At 46.1% G+C, this 18,244-nt stretch overlaps 1 protein-coding gene across 1 annotated transcript; it reads right to left on the bottom strand.

The window, feature by feature from the left end:
• Positions 1-9,369: 9,369 nt before the first annotated feature.
• Positions 9,370-14,266, bottom strand: CDRT4 (CMT1A duplicated region transcript 4). Its single transcript, XM_014544072.1, has 2 exons — positions 14,227-14,266; positions 9,370-9,821 (listed from the first exon to the last, which is right to left on the bottom strand). Exons 1-2 carry the CDS (start codon positions 14,264-14,266, stop codon positions 9,373-9,375), a joined length of 489 nt encoding a protein of 162 aa, XP_014399558.1. The 3' UTR covers positions 9,370-9,372.
• Between the last annotated feature and the right edge of the window lie 3,978 nt (positions 14,267-18,244).

Below are 18,244 nucleotides of genomic sequence, written 5' to 3'. Positions count from 1 at the left end.
AAAAGAAAAAAGCACCCAGCCACCGTGGCTCAGTGGCTGAGCATCAACCTATGAACCAGGAGGTCATGGCTCAATTCCTGATCAGGGCACATGCCAGGGTTTCAAGCTCAATCCCCAGTAGGGGGCAAGGGGCCGCCAATCAATGATTCTCTCTCATCATTGATGTTTCCATCTCTCTCTCCCTCTTCTTTCCTCTCTGAAATAAGTAAAAATCCTATATAATAAAAAACTAATATGCACATTGACCAAACTGTGGAACAACCAGTCACTATAACCACACTGACCACCAGGGGCAGATACTCCCAGCCCGCAGGCCTCAGACCAGTCAAGGCAGGTGCCAACAGGGGGCTATCCTGATTGCCCCATGTCCCCCCACAGAGGGAGGGGACTAGTGGCAGCGGTGGGGTGATTGGGGGGCGGGGCCAGTGAGCAGGGCGCCAGGCTGGTCAAGGCACATGCCAGTGGGGGGGCCCCGGTTGCCCTGCTGGTTGCCCCACAGATTGGCCCTGATCACCAGCCAGGCCTAGGGACCCTACCCATGCATGAATTTCCCGCAATAAGCCTCTAGTATATTTATAAAAAAGAAAGAAGCTCAAATATGGTTCCCACCTGGTACTAAGAAAAACCTGGTCCAACCTGAATGTCCCCCAGGCAGGAGCACACGGCACAACAATCCAAAAAGAAGGAGACAATTTATACACATCCGCGGGGAGGGATGTTAAATGACAAAAGCGAGTTGCAGAATATCTATCCCATTAAAAATAGCTGTGAATATTCTGATAAGTATGTAGGGTGTGTGTACGTCCATTAAATACATCTACATTTGCATTGAAAAAAGAAGGTCTGGGAGGATATACCGTAAACTGTAAAACTGTAAAAAACGGTTGCATCCTGGGGTGGACATCCAGGGAGAGTGGCTTCCATGGTTTGCTTAGCTGCTCAGTAGAAGCAAGATGTGAAAGGTGTTGAAGTCATGACAACTGACCTTAGGCCCAGTTCTCACTATTTTCAAATTAAAGTGCATAGGACTAAAAAAGAAAACCAATTATTTTAAAACTAAGTAATCAAAGTATTTTTATAAGAGAAGTTGGCTAATTGTGCTGTGGATTTTTAAATGCATTAAATAACAAGATGTAACAGTCGGTCTCTGGGTGACACCCTCCTTTTCTCCCAAGAGGGAGTGCTCTGGAGAGTTTACCGGTGCAAAGATGTAGGGCTTCCTAGGGTGTCCAGACTGTGAAATAACCCAAATGCAGATGCCTCTGATGGAGATGTTACATGATCTGTTAGCTGATGTAAAATATAAAATAGGTCTTATATTTCTGGCTTTATTAAGACATGAATGACATATAACATTGAGTAAATTTGTATACATTTATAAATTGCAAATTGATTGTCACTCTACCATTAGTGGTCATCTCCATGTCACATAATTACCATTTCTTGTTTGTGGTCAGAATATTTAAGATCTGTTATCTTAACAACTTTCAAGTAAATGATTAGCTATAATCATCATGCTGTGCATTATATTTCCAAACTTGTTAATCATAGCAGGACATTTGCAGCTTAGATCAACAGCTCCCATTTCCGTATTCCCCGGCCACCTCCACTCTAGTCTCTGTTTCTCTGAGTTTGTCTTTTTTAGACTCCACATATCATATAAGTGAGATCATACAGTTATTTGTCTTTCTCTGGCTTATAACATTGGTCTTTTATTGAGACTGTGCTTTTGATGGTTTATAGAATAATTTTTCAATGAAGACTGAACTTTCCTAAATTTATTCAGTGGTGATGTAGTGGTGCTGGTGGTAATGATGGAGTTGCAGATGGAGCAGGTAAAGGAGGTGGTGTGGTCATGGTGATGGTGTTGGTGGTAATGATGGAGTTGCAGATGAAGCAGGTAAAGGAGGTGGTGTGGTCACGGTGATGGTGTTGGTGGTAATGATGGAGTTGCAGATGAAGCAGGTAAAGGAGGTGGTGTGGTCATGGTGATGGTGGTGGTAATGATGGAGTTACAGATGGAGGAGGTGAAGGAGGTGGTGTGGTCATGGTGATGGTGTTGGTGGTAATGATGGAGTTGCAGTTGGAGATGGTGATGGTGCTGCTGTGTGTATTCCATTCAAGAGCTAGCCACTCTTGGACATCAGAAGGCATTATTTCCCCCACATACTGGCAATGGGACCCTAAAGAGGATGAGACAAAAGCTCTCAGTCTGCTAAACTTTCCTGAAGCCCCAAGTACATGATGTTGAGTACTATGACTATCATTTCCAGGCCAGGAGAACTAAACCACATTATATGGGTGAGGCAGTGGCAATTTTGGCTGTGACCAAGAAAAGAGGGAGGCTATTTACAGAAGAGAGTAGGGCAGAGGTATGACTCCAATATCTCCAGGATTAAGGGGGAATTGGACCTGGATTCTGAGATCATGGAGATGCACTGAGACTCATGTTGGAGGCAGAACTGGCCATCACCAGGGAACAGAATTCAGATTTAGGTGTGTGGGCCTCCCAAAACAGACACTTCTGGTAGCAATTGTAGTTTACTCTGTTATGCTTCTGCTGCCCCCAAGCCTTTGGGGAGGACTTGACTGCCACAACACTGGCAGAGCTATGCTTTGGGAAGCTTCAGGGGGACCCAATGGCTAGGTTGAGAAGTGAGAAGCAGTGACCTAAGTCCTTGAAGCAACTGTTTTTGGAGTGAGACAATGGTGGGATTGCCAGGTGACCATGAGGATGATTTTGTGGAATATGCAAGCATACCTTAGAGCTTTTCAGAAAGTTCCTGGGAACTTCCATTGTCCTCAGAATAGAGGCTCAGACTCCTAGTATCTGAACATTAGAGGGACATGCCTATCCTTCAGTTTATGCGGTCAGGGTCATTCTAGTCTCTTACATTTTAGGGAGCCTGAGTCTCTTTAAAAAAGCATTTAAGTTTGCGATGACAAAAAATAAATACCAATAAAGATAAAAAGGAAAGGAAGGAGGAAAGAGGGAGGGAAGAGGGATGGAGGGAGGGAGGAACTATGATATAATCAGATGGAGGAGGGAGATAGAGCAAGGGCAATGCCTAGCCAGGAGATCATGCAGTGCTTTCTCCCTGTGTTGACATGCACCCCACCCTAGTCTACATGGGGGCCTACAAACACCTGGAGCAGCTGGCAGGAAGCAGGGACTCTGTCATGGAGACGAAATCGAAAGCCAAAACTAGTCTTTTGCTCTGGAGACCTGGGCAAGTTGAGGTGAGGCTCAGTGAGACTCAGATTTGCCCAAAGTCTTGTGGGAACAGTAGAGGGCTAGCGTCTCCTCTGAAGCAGCCCAGCCCGCTCCTCCAGAACAGAAAGGTGGGCAGAAGAGGAGTGTCCTGCCTGTGTTGTTGCCAGGGGTCAAGAGAGGGAGGCCCTTCTCTAAGCACAGCCGAGCTAGGTGACAGCTCCATGGTGCTGCAGAAACAAACATGAAAGTCAGGGCCAAGTATAAACTGAAGGCAGCTTTGCAAAGTTTGACAAATTTACCAGGCCACTAAAATTCAACTTGGCCAAGAAGTCACGGTGACCTCATTCCTTTTTATGAGCAGCTGTCCTGATACTAATCCTGCCTCCCTCATAATCCCTCTTTCATGAGACTGGAGAGAACGTGCCATGAGCCCAAAGCAAATACCCTCTCACAGAACCCTGTGCCTCTTTGTAACTTGCATCACATTTGCAATCGGATAATGTGACTGTCCAACGTCTCCATTGCCAGCTCTAAACCTGAGCATGTCTGCCACATTCGCAGCTGGGCCCCAGGTGCAGTGCCAGGCACCAGCAAACACCCAGTGTCTGTCTGTACCCGGCATGGCTGTGAACATGGGAATTGAGGGAACATGATGAGTCTGTGAAGTTGTATCCCTTCTGACAAAGGCCAGAGGAGAAAAGATAACTGACATTGAATTTCATCAGGTAGGCATGGATTGGTGGTTCAAAGGAACAGAAGAACTAGATGTTAAGTTTTAAAAGACAAACTCCTCTTCCTTCTATCCCTCCAGCACCCCCTAAGGAAGGGCACATCAGAAGCACCTAATGATCCTTTATTTGAATCATCCTGTCAGGACTAGAAGGAACTTTATAGCAAAGTTGCCTACTAAGCACCTCCCACTTTCTACAAAACCTGGCCATGAGGTTTTTGCAGCCTCTGGTTATTATGAAAGAAACCACCTCTTCCCAATTCATTTTGGTTTAGAGGTTAAGACTTACTGTTGTAAATAATCTCAATAAATAGTTAAGCACCAACTACATGCCAGACCATGATGGGCAGGGCTCTGGGACCATGACAGTGAACATGACTGACCTTGTCGAGGTCTCGTGGCACTTTCTAACTCACCTTCCTTGCTCTGCTGATCTGGCAGCACATGATAAATCATCTCTGGGTTACTGTGCCTCTCAAAGCCATTTCACAGCCAAAGGCACCACAACTGAGCCTGTGGGTCAGTGGCCACAGGCTGAACACACCTGGCAGACTCAAGGGCACACAGGGGGTGGGTGCCACTGCTGAATCAGGGAGGTGGGAGGAGGGGACCTGGGTGTAGGGGGCAGCTTGCGTTTGATTGGAGAGCCTGGTTCCAGTCCCAAGAGGCTTGCTTGTTTCAGTGTTGGCATGTCCACCAGGGAAGCCAGGATGTAAGCCTGCGGGACACGGACGAGCTCCCAAGTGCCAAAGGGTGGCAGGCAGCCTGGTGTCCCCAGGTGAGCTTCCTCTCAGCAGTGACTCTGGCACTGACTTTGATCTCCATAAAGGCACCCCCACTGGCTGACACACGGAAATGGTTCCACAGAGGGAGGTTTCAAACTTGCCTGAAATTTGTGGCGTCTCACATCATTTGCCCACCAAAAATAATGGAATGTTCCGGGAAACTGAACAACTGAGTCTGGAGCACAGGTGACTGGTGCCCTGAGCCTGGCTGGGCTCCAGCGCTGTCACCTGGGAAGGCCTCAGGTGGGGTGACAGTTTCTACTGCCCTGGGAGAAGAGACGGAAGTCCAATGTCCTTTTATGACACGGTTTATCCTGCCCTGTCCCATATGGAATCCAGATCATGGTCAAGGTCAAGGGGTGGCAATGGGCCCCACTTACCCTTGAGGTATTCCTGCATTCCCTGTGGCTCCTCATCCCTGGTGACCTGAGGAAGCCTATGTATGTACCCAGTGCCATGAGCAGCCGGGCCCAACCATGTACTTGGGATTTCCATGTACCTAAGGAGCTGGCTGAGGCTTTGGAAGAGTGAGAGTTTTCTGACTACTCAACAAACAAACCCAGGTCTAAACTCCAGCTTGGACTCAGGATGTCAGATCAATAAATCTCAGGTCCCATTGATTTCCCTCCCCAGTCTCTCCTTCAGCCTCATCTACACTATAAAGCACAGCTGTGACAGCATGCAGGCCACGGGAGAAGGGTGGGGACTCCTAAGGCTTCTAGGACTGAGTTTGCACGCTGAAGAGCACCACCCTGTGGAGATGAGGCCGTCTGCCTGCACCCATCTCCCAAAGCACCCCCACCGTCTATTTATGGCATCCCTGCTCCTGGTCTTGTCTCCACGGACACACCTCAGGTCCCTGGTTGGGAGTCCTGTGCAGTACCCCTGTTCCTTGAGATTTCTGGGCTACCTCTGAGGATTCCCATCAGGTCCCAGGGTCAAAATCCCCCTACATCCAGGCCCCCTCCTCCACCTTCCCAATTCAGGGAGGTACCCATGTTGTCTGTCTGTCCTGAAGGAAGAGACTAAGGGGTCTGTAAATCAGTCTGTTCCTAGACCAGGGGTGGGCAAACTTTTTGACTCGAGGGCCACAATGGGTTCTTAAACTGGACCGGAGGGCCGGAACAAAAGCATGGATGGAGTGTTTGTGTGAACTAATATAAATTCAAAGTAAACATCATTACATAAAAGGGTACGGTCTTTTTTTTTTTTTTTTTTAGTTTTATTCATTTCAAACGGGCCGGATCCGGCCCGCGGGCCATAGTTTGCCCACGGCTGTCCTAGACGATGACCTAGGCCCATGGTCGGCAAACTGCGGCTTGCAAGCCACATGCGGATCTTTGGCCCCTTGAGTGTGGCTCTTCCTAAGCCTTAGGAGTACCCTAATTAAGTTAATAACAATGTACCTACCTATATAGTTTAAGTTAAAAAATTTGTTGCTCAAAAGAAATTTCAATCGTTGTACTGTTGATATTTGGCTCTGTTGACTAATGAGTTTGCCGACCACTGACCTAGGCCAACAGTGGCAAGAACAGGTCTTCTGGCCACACCACACGGGCCACTGGTGCTGCTGATCAAGTCTGGTGCTCGCAGGCCAGCCGGTTAGGTCCCACCCCAGCCTCCTATTCCTGGTAGGGCTCCCAGGCCACCCTGGCAGGAACCTGCACCAGCGCCTTTGTTTATGTGGTATGTCCTTGAAGACTCTCCTGCAGCCCCTTATCTGTCAGGCAGCCTTATCTCCTTCAAGATGTGCCCCAGGCCCTGGCTGGGCTGCCTGTGGCACTGTCTGATGTCCTGACAGCCTGGCCAGAGCAAAAATGACCAGCAGGCTGTCACGTCTGAGGATTTCAACACCAACTGTGGAATTTGCAAATGGGTGAGTGCCATACTGTGCACAAGAGCCAGAGAATGTGTTCAAAAACAGCTAGGTGGTATATGTCACCTGGAGCCTTAGTGACACAGCTCCTGGGCATGTGTCAGACAGGGCCTTAGTTACGGCCACACAGCAGCCAACAGAGAACCCTGCTGCTGCGTGAACCACACCAGCAGGGAGGCTAACTGCCGGCAGCTCTCATGCCAAACAGAAAATTCCAGGTGCTGAGATGAGAGGAGGCAGCTGTGGGCTGTGGGACATCCAAGAAAGCCAGTTCCCTCTTAGAGATGGAAGCTCAGTATGTCCAGCGTAACCTGAGCTGCCCCGGCCTGGGCTTGGAGGGCAGATGCGGCCACACTAGGAATAGTCTGCATTCCTGCCTGCGCAGGCCTGCAGGAGTCGGCTGGGCTCGGGCCCTGGAAGGGCCCCAGGCCTGCTCTGGGAGCACCCGGGGTGCCTGTCGTGGGCCGGGCCCAGGATGCCTGGCAGGTTCTTATGAACAAAGCTGGCGCTGCCAGGTGTCCGCTGGGCTCCACCAGACCCGGCTGCTGCTTGCACAGGCCCAGGCAGTGGGCCCCGTGTGCTGGTACTTGTGAAAGCAAGAGGCTCTCTTCCTAACACTCCACTTGTACTGCAGGGCCTTCCAAGATTTTAGCCAAAGAGCCCTTTAAACATTAACTCACGGGACCCCCCTCCATGGAGCTCACAGAAGTCTGCACCAGGAGACAAACCTCAGCAGCAGCCACCAGTTACACAGGATGCCCCTCTGCCCCGGCCAAGGCGTGGCTGCTGGCTCAGCTGGCCTCACCCAGCTGCTTCTTCCCTGGAGGAGGGTTTCCCAGCAGTCTCCTCAGCCTCGTGCACGTGTGGCCAGACCCGTGAGCCCAGCGTGGGCTTGAGCAGATTCCACATTTCAAATAGAATCAGACGTTTTCGGTGTTAAAATTGCCTCAGGAGACAGTCCGAACTGCCACAGATGCAACCCATTCTCATCACATGTGGAGCTCGTGGTGTTGTGGTTATAATAGACCTAGAATTAAATTCATCTAAACGCTATTTATAGACACTCATTTAAATTTAGAGCATATATCTTTTCATAAGAACTATTAAACACCTAGAAATTTAATTTAAAAAAGAACTGTAAGTTCTCTGCTCTCAAAAGGATCGGAAGAAATAATTCCAAATTCCTGCAAACTCTAACCATAGCTTTCTAAATCGATTCTGGCAATAAACTTCCATGAAAGAACAGATACAAATTCTTGTTGGAGGAATTTATCCTCCATGTCTGTAAGTGCTCAGTGCTCACACAGCATAGCCGCTTGGATGAGTTGGGACCCACTTATGTTCTTTCCAGAACTGGTTCTGGCCAGAGCTGAGATGCAGGATGGGCGGCCACTCCAGCCCAGCGCACAGGCAGAGCTGAGCACCCTCTCCCCAGACTCTGGGGTGGAGAGGACACATTTGTAGGGCAAATTCAACTTTTTCAAATGGCATTTATAGCAAAGGGGAAGCATGATAGGTATTAGCTGCTGTAGAAATAGAAACACAGAAACTCAGGGGAGGTTGAAGGGAAGAAAAGCCCCCAGAGGAGCTGTGCTCAGAGATGAACCCACACCTGAGACCAGCTGGGGCCGCCAGGAGGCCCGGTCCCTCGTGTGTGAAGACAAAGCCTGTTTGCTGGGACGGTGGTTTAGCAACCCGTGCTTTGGCCCCACACAGGAGCCGCTTAGAGCCTGAGTGGCCCCGGTCTAGCTGTGCTTTGACAGACAACAGCTGAGGTCCAGCCGCGTGCTTCCCACCAGCTCTGCTCAGCAAGGCAAGCCTTAAAGAGGTACAGGGAGAAAGCCCTCCATTTCTTAGCAGGGGGCAGCCGAGCCTCCCTGCACTCTGTAAACCCTCCAAGGCAAAACATCTCAATGCCAGGTTCAGGTGCCAAGTGGGGCAGCAAGGCGGGACCACAGGAACCCCACCGTGCTGGGTCAAGCTAATTTCCTCCTGGCTTCAAGTCCATCCTTTTATACTATTCTTTGAGATGCTGGGTTTGGGATTCTGCAACCCACATTCCTGCTTTCCCTCCCTGATAGGCTCTGCCCACAGTGGGTGCTAGAGGGAGCCTAGAGGCTGGAGGCAGAGGAAGTAGCTCATGTTTGGTTTACTTCCTGTTTATCTCTGTGGGGCTTCCTGTCCCTGTCTGTTTCCCCTAGCAATGCTTCTTGTTCACTCAGGTAGTGTCAATTCCTTCAGAAGCATTTGAGGACAGCTTTTTGGTTTTCCCAACACTCACAGAATCAACCTCAGCCAAAACAGCCCCCTCCTCACTGCAGGAGTGCCATCCCCACAGGGGCTCTCTGCTGAGCTCAGGCACCAGCACCAGCTAAGGAGCACCCCACTTCCTCACCTCGGGAACCTGGGATTCAGCCCACACTCCCTCCAACTGTCTCACTTTTAGGTAGTCCAATAGCTTCCCTTTGTCCCCTCCACCCCCAGCCTTGGAGGTGATACCTGCTTCCTGTATCTTCAGTTACCTATTTAATAATTCTTTCTATTCAATTATCTCTAATAAAATAACTGGTGTGACTTCTGTTTCCTATCTGGACCCCGCCTAATTTACCCACAATTAGGTCCCAAGCATTGATAGTGGAAACTAGAGCTTGGCTTCCCAGCCTGAGCAGGGACAAGATCAGCCTTGAAGGACATAGTGAAACTTGTGGCAAATGAAGCTTAATTGCTGTACAGTCTTGGAGGGTTGCAGGGACTGCTTGCTAAACATTTAAATGTTTCTCCTTGATGGCCAGAAGTGAGCTGATGGAAGCATCCTCATCAGAGGTTTTCGAGAGAAGATGATCTTGTTAAAGTTTGCAGTGGGACTTTCTCTGGAATCCATGTGAAAGGGTATGGTCTCTGGGGTGATGGTGGGACCTGCAGCCGATGCCGTAAAATCACTCCACACCGACAACATGGTCTCGGACTTCATGTCCTTGAACACCATTTTGCCAGAAGTCTTGGATGACATTTTTCTTTTCAGCTGGACGATGCTGGGTGTCCTGCTCTGCCTGTGAGTCCATCGGCTTTCCTCCAGAGTCTGCGTGTATTCCAGTTCTCTAGCTTTGCTTTTCTCAATGAGTCTTTGCACCATCGGGGAGGTATATGTGACACAGGCCGGCCAGGGGTCTGGTTTTTCCAGCAGTTCCAGGGGAAGCCCAATGTTTTCGGTGAGTTCTACCAACAACAACAACAAAAAATTTAGGTAATTTAGAGGCTCTCACAGACAATAATTCAATTCTTCAAAGAAGGGGAGAGTATAGGAAGTACATTTTGAATGTCTCTCGATCCTATAATAGCTGTCCCACATCTCTGTTAGGGGGAATAAAATCTAATCCAAAATTGGGAAACAGAATGACATTCCATAGAGCATACCAAGTAAAGAACAGCATGGTAGTGGAGAGTAGGGAGCTTGGATCACCCAGGCTGGGTTTCAGATCTTTATATAGTATCAACTTGCTTAGCTCTGAACTTCTATTGTTCGACAATAAAAATGGTTACCATAGGCTACTGTAAGGATTAAATAACATGATGTATTTAAGGGCTTGGAACAGTGCAGTTCAGGGTATGAACATACGGGCTTCTCACTTCAACTGCTTCTCTGCCACCTTAACAGCTGTGAACCTCCAACAAGTGTCTTTATTTTGTCTCTTTTTTAAAAAGTATATTTTAAAAAATATTTTAATTTTTAAAAATCTTTATTGTTGAGAGTATTACAGATGCCCCCCCCCCTTTTCTCCCCTTCCTCTGAGATTCATCAGTATTTTCCATGTTTCCATGCCTCTGGTTCTATTTTATTCATCAGTTTATTTTGTTCATTAGATTCTTTGTTCATTTATTTTGATTTTTAGGTTCAATTGTTGCTAGATATGTATTTATTGCCATTTTATTGTTCATATTTTTTAACCTTTTTCTTCTTTCTAATTGATTTTCTTTTGCTGCTTTTAATATTCTCTCTTTATCTTAACCTTTGGCATTTTAAGAATGATGTGTCTTGGTGTAGGCCTCTTTGGGTTCCTCTTGTTTGGGATTTTCTGTGCTTTCTGGACTTGTAAGTCCATTTCTTTCACCAGGTAGGGGACATTTTCTGTCATTATTTCTTCAAATAGGTTTTCAATATCTTGCACTCTCTCTTCTCCTTCTGGCACCCCCATAATGCTATTGTTGGTATGCTTGAAGTTGTCCCAGAGGCTCCTTATACTATCTTCATATTTTTTAAAATTCTTTTTTGTTTTTGCTCTTATGATTGGGGTGTTCTTTGCTTCCTCATATACCAAATTGTTGATTTGATTCTCAGAATCCTTTACTGTTGAATCCCTATAAAGTATCCTTTATTTCCATTAGTGCATGCTTAATTTCTGACTGGTCCTTTTTCATGTCTTTGAAATTCTCACTAAGATCCTTGAAAGTCTCACTAAGTCCCTTGAAGCTCTCATTAAAATCCATGAGCAAACTTATAACAATTGTTTTAAACTTTGTCTAGTAATTCGCTTGCTTCCATTTCGTTTAGTTCTTTTTCTGGAGATTTCTTCTGTTCTTTCATTTGTGACGTTTCTTTGTGTCTGCATTTTGTCTGCTTCCCTGTATTCGGTTCTATGTATTAGGTAGAGCTGCTATGTTTCCTGGAATTGATAGAGTGGCCTTATGTAGTAGGTGTCCTGTAGGACCCAGTGGCTCAGCCTCCTCAGTCACCTGAGCTGAGAACTCCAGGTGCACCCCTGTGTGGGCTGTGTGCACAGTTTTGCTGTAGTTGAGCCTTGATTGCTGTTTGCGTCACTGGAAGGAATTGACCTCTAGGCCAAATGTCTGGGAGGACCAGCTTCAAATACAGTAGAAGATCTTCTTTGCAGGAGACACCCCTATGGAGTAGGACTTGTTTGAGTGGGGCTTTTATTTCAGAGATGAAGGGGGAGGGACAGAGAGACAGAAACATCAATGATGAGAGAGAACCACTGATCAGCTGCCTCCTGCACATCCTCCACCAGTGACCCAGCCTGCAACCCCAGGCATGTGCCCTGACCAGGAATCGAATCTGAACCTCCCAGTTCATAAGTCAATGCTCAACCACTAATCCATGCTGGTTTGGTTCAAACAAGTGTTTTAAACCGTTCTAAACCTTAGTTGCTGCATGTAAAATGATGATTAGCATAAGATCAATTTAGGGCTTTCTGTGGATTAAAAGAAAGAATTTATGTAAAGCTTTAGCACCATACCTGTCCAGAGAACTTCTGGTTATCTAGAATTCATTAGTTTACATGTTCAGTTTTGCCACCTCTGTGGCCTCTGAACAGTTAAAAGTACCATGGAGTATTTTTGTTCCCACCTGCCAATGCCCATTGAACAAGTCTCAGGTGACTTATAAGAAGTTTCCCAGGAGATGCTGATGATGTTGGTCAGGAGACCACACTTTGAGAACCAACACTCTGGGGAAATGCTCAAACTTTCATGAGCACTAGAATTACCCAGAAAGCTAGCTAAAGCACAGAAGGCTGGGTCCCACCCCAGTGGATCTGATTCATTAGGTCTGCTTTGGGGATCTGAGAATTTGCATTTCTGACTAACTCCCAGGTAATTTTGCTGGTCTGAGGACCATAATCTGAGAATCCCTAATTTAGACTGAATAATGATTCTAAACTTTCTTAGCTGACTTGCTCATGTGTGAAACACTCCCCTGAAATAAGCAATTCCCAGATGTTCCACCCTTTATCCTTCTACTCAAGGAAGCTTTGTGGAATACAAGTGAGTGTGTTATAGACAGGAGCAGGCTCAAATTTCACTATCTTTATAAAGTGAATTATTTACAAATGTTAGCATGTTATTATAACAAAAGATAGCAACTTAGATATTCATTCATACTCTTTTTTTTAAAGCTAGCTTTTGTCAAACCTCTGATCCAGGCCTGACAGAGTCCCTTTTATTGTCTTAGTGAAAATCTTTCATGACAATACATTCTTAGGAGAATTCAGTGTCATTTTTCTGAGGCTAGGGAAGAAGTAATGCCCAAATAGTCCTCTAACCTTGAGAGTTTCACATAGTAATTAAAAAAAATTGGAAGTGAAAGCATCTTACTTCTCCTAAGACCTACCATGGGATCTCAGAATTTCAGTGCATTATTCCAAGTTCCCAGTAGTATAGAGTATGACCTCCAGGGTCCCCCAGCCCACACTTGTCTACCTACAATGGAAGAGAATGCTTGGCTTATTTTCCATATTTGTAGAGCTGGTAGGAATGTGTTTTTACTTCATCTCATATGTTCAGTAGGATTACTCAATCATGACAGATGGTGAAAAGAAAACTGTCTTGAGTTGGTGGTATTTGGGGAATTTTGGATAATTCCTTTTATACTTCCCTCTAAGTTTCTAGTTAATGAACCCTGAGGCCTCAAAGAAGTCCAGTTATTAGTAAATTGTTTGTTTCAATAGTAATCTACAATTGTATAAGTCACCATCTTGCTCAAAACCCTTCACCATATATTTCTGGACCCTACAGTAGCCCTCTGGCCAGTAGCACAATTCTAGAAAATGGCAAGTTTGTCTCCTACCTGCTGATCCAGGAACTAGGAAAATAGAAAACCAAAGGAGGGAATGTTTGAGACAGCCTTAGAACGCATGGGGAGGACTTATTTGAAAATAAGAGGAGACAAATAATTGACATTAAGTCTGAAGACAAGCTTTAGGCTGTGACAAAGATTCCATTCTCTCTGTAAATGAAATGCAGACCAGCAATCTTCAGATAGAAACAACCCTGATTGGAGGGCAGGAGACACAACACTGATGTGGTTTCCGTGTTTCTCTCTCAGACACAAGGCCCATGATCCATCCACTAGGTTTTCAATCCCAGCTCCTCCCCATCCCTACCCCATCCTATCTCTTATCCCACCATTTCCAGCATCCAGTCTGATATGCTGGGTGTGACCTAAATAAATTCAAAGGAGTGGCACTTGCCTGGAACCTAACATGAATGTGTGACCTTGATCATGATCCTTAACTTCTTGGGACTCCTGTTATCAAAAAAGGTGAGGATGAGGAGAAATTCCTGTCCTGCTTCTCTCACAGAGGCACTGCTGTTATAATTAAATATATGGAAATAAAAGTGCTCTAAACCAGTGATCCCTCAACTTTGCTGCACATTGGAATTACTAGGGAACCTTTAAAAATTCAAATGCATGATTCCCACCCACAATATTGTGATTTCACTGGAGTGGGATGCAACACAGGCATCAGAATTAAATTCTTAATGCTAATGTGCAACACAACTTGGGAACTGCTGTTTAGAATCTAAACCAAAAAAACACTGAAGATTTATAGGATATTTGCTATTTAAGAAATGGGAAGCAGATCCAGGTCATTCCAATCCTCTGGCAATTTTAAAACACATTTTCATTCAAGAATGCTTTGTTATATATAGTCAGTACTGCATATCAGTGACCTTTAAATATTTAAGGACCATGGAGCATTTCTATCACCACCTGCCTATTCTGGAATTGACTTAGATTTTAAAAAAAAAAAAAGCCAGTACCTTAAAGAACTAAGCTAAGAAAACTGTGGCTGTGAATTATATTCTCATGCAAAGCTCATCTCACCCTCTGTGGCCACAAGCTGCCTCCTTATCTCAGGAACCATCTTACAAAAGGACTTTGTGGTTTCCAAGCAGGACTGATGGATGAATGCACCAGCATAAGTCAACCCCACTCAAACCGTTAGCCCCAATAATGCTATGGAAGTAGTGTCATTTGCAATCTCATGATAGGCAAGACATTATCTTAACCCAGTGTTTCCTAAGCTTGCCCCATAGAATGCAAGAATATCTCAGGATACTAATAGGTGTTAGATAAAGGGGAAAAACTATCCATGGTGGGGATTACCCTATATGACCGCATTAGTTGTTTAATCCGGGGCACTATCGACATAGTCTATGGTGTGGTGGGCTATAAGTTTAGCAGACCTGTCCTCAGTCAGGTAAGTTTAAAAACTGACATGTTAAACAAATTCCTTTAGTGCAGGGTTTCTCAGAGCTGGTACTATGTTGACTTGCTCTGTAATTTCCAAAGGTAGATTGATTTGTAGCAGATGAAATGTAGCATCCCTAATCTCATTTGACCAGAGGATCCTTCATTCAGTCATGCACTCATTCATGGAACAAGTAACTGGAAAAACGTTTGGGTGGATTCTGAAGTCTTTCTCCAGCCCTTGTTTCCAAACTGTGAGCATCAGAAAATGTTATGATATAGGAGGATGGAAGGATGAACTTGTTCAGGGAGTAGCTGAGTCTTTGATGGCTCACTTCCTCTGAAATCTGTCTCAGAAGGTTGGTCCCTCAAAAGTGTCTATACCCAGAAGAACAAGCTAGCATGAGGGCCTAGTGCTCCATCAGAAACCAGACTTATTTCCCTCTGTTGGCCTCTCTCCTCTCTTCTCTACTCCAGTCTTCAGCTGCCTTGTCTTGCTGTGTCTCAGCTCTCACTTTTTCCTCAGCCATACCTAAGAGTCTTGTCTTGCCCCAGAAGGACAACCACATTATCTGAAACAGGAAGCTGATGCAGTTTTGTTTCACCCCGACACGTCCCTTCAACCTCTCATTTCCTCCCCTTCCCTATGTCTTTGTCTGACCTCTGGCTGCTCCTCATTTATTTTTAGCTGAAGAGGAAGCTGCCACTTAGGCCAGAAGACTTTTCTCTACGATGCAGAGCAATGTTCCTGGTATGAACCAGCCTGGCGCAGGGCCAGTGTGTTCTTCTTGGGGGTCTTCATCCCCAGTGCTCTGCACCTTACAGGCTACCCATAGGCTCTGACCCCTGCAATTAGACCTAGGAAAGCACAGTGCTCATCACAGACTCCCCATTAGCCCCACTGTATCACAGTTGTCTTCACCTCTTTACCTTGCCCCCAAACCCATGGAAGCTATGGAAACTCTTGCCACGGTCCCACCTCCACCTGAAGGCTCTGAGGGTGCCCACAGACAATGGTTTGATGTGCCTTTAGCAGCACTGATGTTGGGAAGCACTGGGAACCTTAGAACTGTTTAGACAGAGGGAAATGGGGATGGAGAGGAGTAAGTTGGTCTTTTAGAAAAGAAGAGTTCCCTGGCCCCTCCTTATGCTGCCCTCTTCTCATTCTCATTGCTGCCCTTCCCTAAACGCACACATACTCCAAGGAGAGGAGGAACACGCCCATTCTTGCACTCTGTTAAAAAGTCAAGTTGCACATGAAGGGTATCTTTAGTAGTTGTGAGCATGTTCTAATATAGACCACGTCTCTTTCTGGGGGAGTAATTGTCTCTAACCACATCTGGGGCAGGGAGGTGAGAATCTAGTCAGAAGTGGCATCTTCTTTCTCATAGAGATCTGGCCTCATCAATTCACCACTTATGGTGGGTGGGAGGGGCACACCCTCCTTGTGGAAATGCTTCTGTATGCTATGTATTTTCTTGGAGGATTATGTGTATACTTTGAGAGACACAACAGTTGAGAGAGAGTTCAAGTGTCTAAGACCATGCAGCATCAATTCATTCATCCATCCATGCATGTATTCAACAAATATATATTGGTGGGGGCCCTGCTCCCCCACAAAACACATCATGAATTCTCCACACTAACCTCTTGTTTTGACCCCAAGCAAGAGGTGCTTCTCAATGTCAAGATTCCACAAAGCAGGTTTGTTTCCCATACCAACAATCCAAATAAGAATAATCCATGTCTTCTTTGTCATCAGAAAAAAGGAGACACATCCTTGTACATAGGTCAAAACAAGTCATATTAGTCACTCTTCAGACGGGTGTTGGTGTTCCCATGTATTAGGCAATTCAGCAGGTTCTGGGAACATAGAGCAGAGCCTTGGTTCAAGGAGCTTGCAGCCCCAGTAAGGGACAGACTCAGCCTGCATGGGGAAGATGTCAAGAAACAGGTTCAAGAAGAGAAAGTGGTGCTGGTGAATCTTGAAGCACAAGGAGCATGATGGGCAGTGGGTGTTAAATGTCAGCCAGCCTCAGTGTTTTCAGATCCTGAGTGAAGTCCTTCTTTGCTCAGTGGCCACATTTTCATCCAGTATGCAATTCACATGGGCTGTTTCCCAACGGTATATTTCTGCATCTGAACTATAATGTTGAGTGGGCTGAACAAATGCTTTACAAATTCACCACAGGAAAAAGTACTGAGCATTGTATACCTATCAAGTACAAATATGAATTTAATTTTATACTGATCCAAGGAATATTAAATCATAAATATTAAAATTCCCATTTTAAGATGTAATATGAAGATCCATTAGGCACAAAGCATATGGCCAGATGATCTATAGACCAAGTTCAAAGTTTAAAATGAACATTTCAGAACAAGCCAAACAGGCACAATTGGAGGAGAACCCCTCAGCCTGTCCTCCTGCAGACAGTTTGGGAGGCAGTTTTCTCTAATGGCCAACAAGTAGGAAATATATAGAGAAACAGGCATTGAGAAGTGGCCCTGCAGCCCCACGTTCAGAAAACTGGACATGACAGATGTTAGGCGACGTCTGCTCAGAGGCCTTCCCTCTGTCGAAAGCTGGCTCCTGAGCAATGAGCCCATGAAAGTGTGTGGCCTCTCATGTCTAATCCATCAGGAAAAGGAAGTCCTGCTCCCTGGAACAATGTGGGCATTGTGCACCTAGAGAAGCATGGGGAGACCGACAGGCATTTCCCGGGACTTGCCTCAGCCAATGGACCAGGCCACCCTCTCCTTTTAAAATGCTCAAAGCACTAGCAACTCAGGCCAGTGTCTGTTTTGAAGAAGGTGATTTGCATTTGAGACTTTGCCCAGAAGCAAAGAACTAAAGTAGCTGCCTTCTACAGAATTCAGTCATTCCATTAGCATATTGACACCATGTCCTCAGTGTCATACAGTTACCCAAGTTGATGCCCAACTGTGAGAAAATCCATGCATTGCACATTGCACCCAACTCTTGGCTAACAGATATCCTCCAAATATCTATAATAATCTATAATAATAAAAGCATAATATGCTAATTAGACCAGGCAGCTGAAGTCTTTCTGGACAAAGCTGCAGCGGCTGCCAGGGCTGAGGGCAGGCAGCTGCAGTGGCCGGCAGTGGCAGCAGCAGTGGGGGGATGGGGGCAGCGCCTTCCCCTGATCGGCCCAGTTGCCTCCCTCAGAGGGAGGCCAGACTTCGGCTTAGGCCTACTCCCCATGTCTAAGCCATCAGTAGGACATCCCCTGAGGGCTCCCAGACTGTGAGAAGGGGCAGGCTGGGCTGAAGGACCCCCTAACCCCACCCAGTGCATGAATTTTGGGCTTCTAGTGATTAAATAAAAACTCCTACTGGTTAGAGATGAGTGTTCCTGAGAAGAACCACAATCCAAATAAATCACCTCCTGAAAATCAAGAGTTTGCACTTTGCCCTGAATCTTTTTTAAACAAAAGAAAAGTACATCATTTGGGGGTGAAGCAAAGCAGGGAAAGCTCTGAAGATGGTACTCAACCTGTTGAAATGGAAAACGGAGTGAAGGAGATGATCTCAATGCTGTGCATAGACAACTCTCTCCAATGAGCGGAGCCCTATCCTCCTCCACCTTTGCCCCTGGCAGACCAGGGTGAGGAGCCAGAAGAAATCA

This window comes from Myotis brandtii, unplaced genomic scaffold, assembly GCF_000412655.1.
Source record: "Myotis brandtii unplaced genomic scaffold, ASM41265v1 scaffold1103, whole genome shotgun sequence".
In the NCBI taxonomy this organism is placed as follows: Eukaryota; Metazoa; Chordata; class Mammalia; order Chiroptera; family Vespertilionidae; genus Myotis; species Myotis brandtii.
The sequence above is the reverse complement of the archived record's forward strand: the minus strand, read 5'-3'. Positions and strand labels throughout refer to the sequence as shown.

Bases quoted from the DNA above. Each gene is read 5' to 3' on its own strand.
- CDRT4 (XM_014544072.1), bottom strand. From the start codon at position 14,266: ATGGTTCCTGAGATAAGGAGGCAGCTTGTGGCCACAGAGG. The intron at 9,822-14,226 runs GTGAGATGAGCT...TGTTGTTGGTAG, and splicing joins GCAGCTTGTGGCCACAGAGG to AACTCACCGAAAACATTGGG.